Below are 2,273 nucleotides of genomic sequence, written 5' to 3'. Positions count from 1 at the left end.
GTGTGATAGAAACTTCGGGTATAATTAGGAAAAGTGGGGGTGGGGTCGGGGAGATCTACTTGCGCCTTATCTCAAATTTTAACCCCAATCTTCCCCAGTCTCCTCTTTCTCAATTCTCATTGAGGAGTAATTAGATAAGTTATTTTCTGTCACATGTCATTTTTCATGACCTCAAGATATTTTAATTTTGATAGATATGTCAAAATATTACTCCTTATGTTTTGGCACATCTACGAAAAAATCATTTAATAATAGTAATTAGAAGTGTTATTTGACTAAATTGTAGTTGTGACTAATTCAAGGATATTAATCCTTTTATACTAGGCTAGATTTTTTTCTTTTATATTTATTCCAATATGATATAACATTTGTGCATTACTACAAGGCTAGAAATTTTCAATTTTCACTGCAACGATCTTCCCGAGTCTCCTCTCTCTCTATTCGCGTAGAGGAGTAACTAGAGGAGTTACTTTATGCCACATGTAATTTGTCATAATGTCTCAATATTCTTAAAAGATGTTTCAAATTATTATTTCTTCCTCAAGTTTTGACACATCTATCAAAATATATTTAACATAAGTAGTTGTAAGTGTTACTTGATTAAATTACACTTCCTCTCTTCTTAACTTACCTTTTATTTCTTCTAAGATTTTTAGAAACAGAAAAAACAAAAAAGTCTTATTTTTCCCTATCCACTCAATAAAAAGTTATATTTAGCCCTCGTCATATTTTTGTCAACAAAATTAACTTTGTCATCCAACTTTAACCACATATTTGTGCTTAAAATGTTAATCGCACTGTCCCATCCCTTATTATCCTAGGAGGATGTATTTCTCTCCCAATTAAAATATGATCCTCATTTAATTCTTCTATTCCAATACAAAAATTGGCCAATTTGGCTTTGTAAATGATGTTAAAATGGTGTTGAAATAGTGCTGAAATGGTGCTTAACTTGTGCTTAGATTATGCTGAAAATTGTACTGAAATAGTGCTGAAACTTACTTAAGGTGTGACTCATCAAATTCCTTGAATGAAAGTTGAATGGTTCGTGCACATGACTGTTCATTTTACATAACTCAATGGTTTCTCACATTGATTGTTCTAATATTCTCTTGTGTATTTAGGATCAATGAGTTTCCAAGCAGAAGGGACAATTTATGGCAAATTTGACGATGGTTATCTCGTATCTATCAAACTTGGATCTGAAGTTCTTAATGGAGTACTTTACCATCAATACCAACAAGCTCCGTCATCTTCTTCCGGATTATCTGGACAAACTTGTCACTCAGTTGCACCTTCCAATTCAGGTTTGGGGAACAAGAGGAGGAAGACGAGAGACGCTAATTTCCCAAAATCTAGTGGATACAACTTCTTCGTTGCTGAACAGCATTCCATGCTCAAATCTCTTCGTTTGCGTAGAGGAAAGGAATTCACAAAGAAGATTGCTCAATCTTGGTACAATCTATCTCCTGAAGAAAAAAAGGTACGCATGCTCAAACTCGATCATTTAGTACCATCCGGTATTATAAAGATTTATAATAAATTGAGAACGTAGGATCTTGAGTGACATGGACAGTAAAAGATTCATATATTCGTCCCCAACTAGCTTGTGATTGAAACATAGTTGTTGTATACTCAATCTCGACCATTAAGCAAAAATTAGATTATATAGGGACATTGATATTGATTGAAGGGGAGTCTAGGAGTAACTAGTAAAATTTTTGTCTGTGACCATGAGGTCATATGTTCAAGCCATAGAAACAATCTATTGCAAGAATTTAGGGTAAGACTACGTAAAATAGACTTTTGTGGTCTGCCCCTTCCATGAATCTTGCATATAGTGGGAGTTTTAGTGCACCAGACTGCCCTTAGATATTGATACTGATGGTTGATCTATTCATACTACAGGTATATCAAATCTATGGGATCGAAGACAAGGAAAGGTACCAGAGGGAACTGAAGGAGTATAAAAAAGAACGATGACCACATCAGAAGAAAAGGAGCAAGATATGTAGTTCATTTTGCATTGTAATATAGTTCCAAAACTGCAGAAAAGGAGCAAGATATGTAGTTCATTTTGCATTGTAATATAGTTCCAAAACTGCAGCTCTCTCTGTTGATCAAGACATCGTTATAGATTATGTAAGATAGTCGAAAAGTGTAGTTTCTTAAACATTTGTTTTCCTAGAATAATTCTCATGATAATGTAAGATGGTCTTTCTTATCAAACTTCAGACTAGCGATTACTTTGTAAACTCCGCCATACTTTATTA

General features: G+C 33.9%; 1 protein-coding gene across 1 annotated transcript; it reads left to right on the top strand.

The window, feature by feature from the left end:
- Positions 1-1,129: 1,129 nt before the first annotated feature.
- On the top strand, positions 1,130-1,983 carry LOC107848887 (high mobility group B protein 9-like). The gene is made up of 2 exons (XM_047402667.1): positions 1,130-1,483; positions 1,909-1,983. The coding sequence occupies exons 1-2, from the start codon at positions 1,130-1,132 to the stop codon at positions 1,981-1,983; spliced, it is 429 nt and encodes a 142-aa protein (XP_047258623.1).
- The last annotated feature ends 290 nt before the right edge of the window (positions 1,984-2,273 follow it).

Source organism: Capsicum annuum, unplaced genomic scaffold (assembly GCF_002878395.1).
Source record: "Capsicum annuum cultivar UCD-10X-F1 unplaced genomic scaffold, UCD10Xv1.1 ctg2586, whole genome shotgun sequence".
Classification (NCBI taxonomy): Eukaryota; Viridiplantae; Streptophyta; class Magnoliopsida; order Solanales; family Solanaceae; genus Capsicum; species Capsicum annuum.
This window is presented reverse-complemented; position numbering and strand designations above follow the sequence as displayed.

Coding starts and splice junctions, on each gene's coding strand:
- LOC107848887 (XM_047402667.1), top strand. CDS start 1,130: ATGAGTTTCCAAGCAGAAGGGACAATTTATGGCAAATTTGACGATGGT. Junction 1,484..1,908: donor TATCTCCTGAAGAAAAAAAG/GTACGCATGCTC, acceptor TTCATACTACAG/GTATATCAAATCTATGGGAT.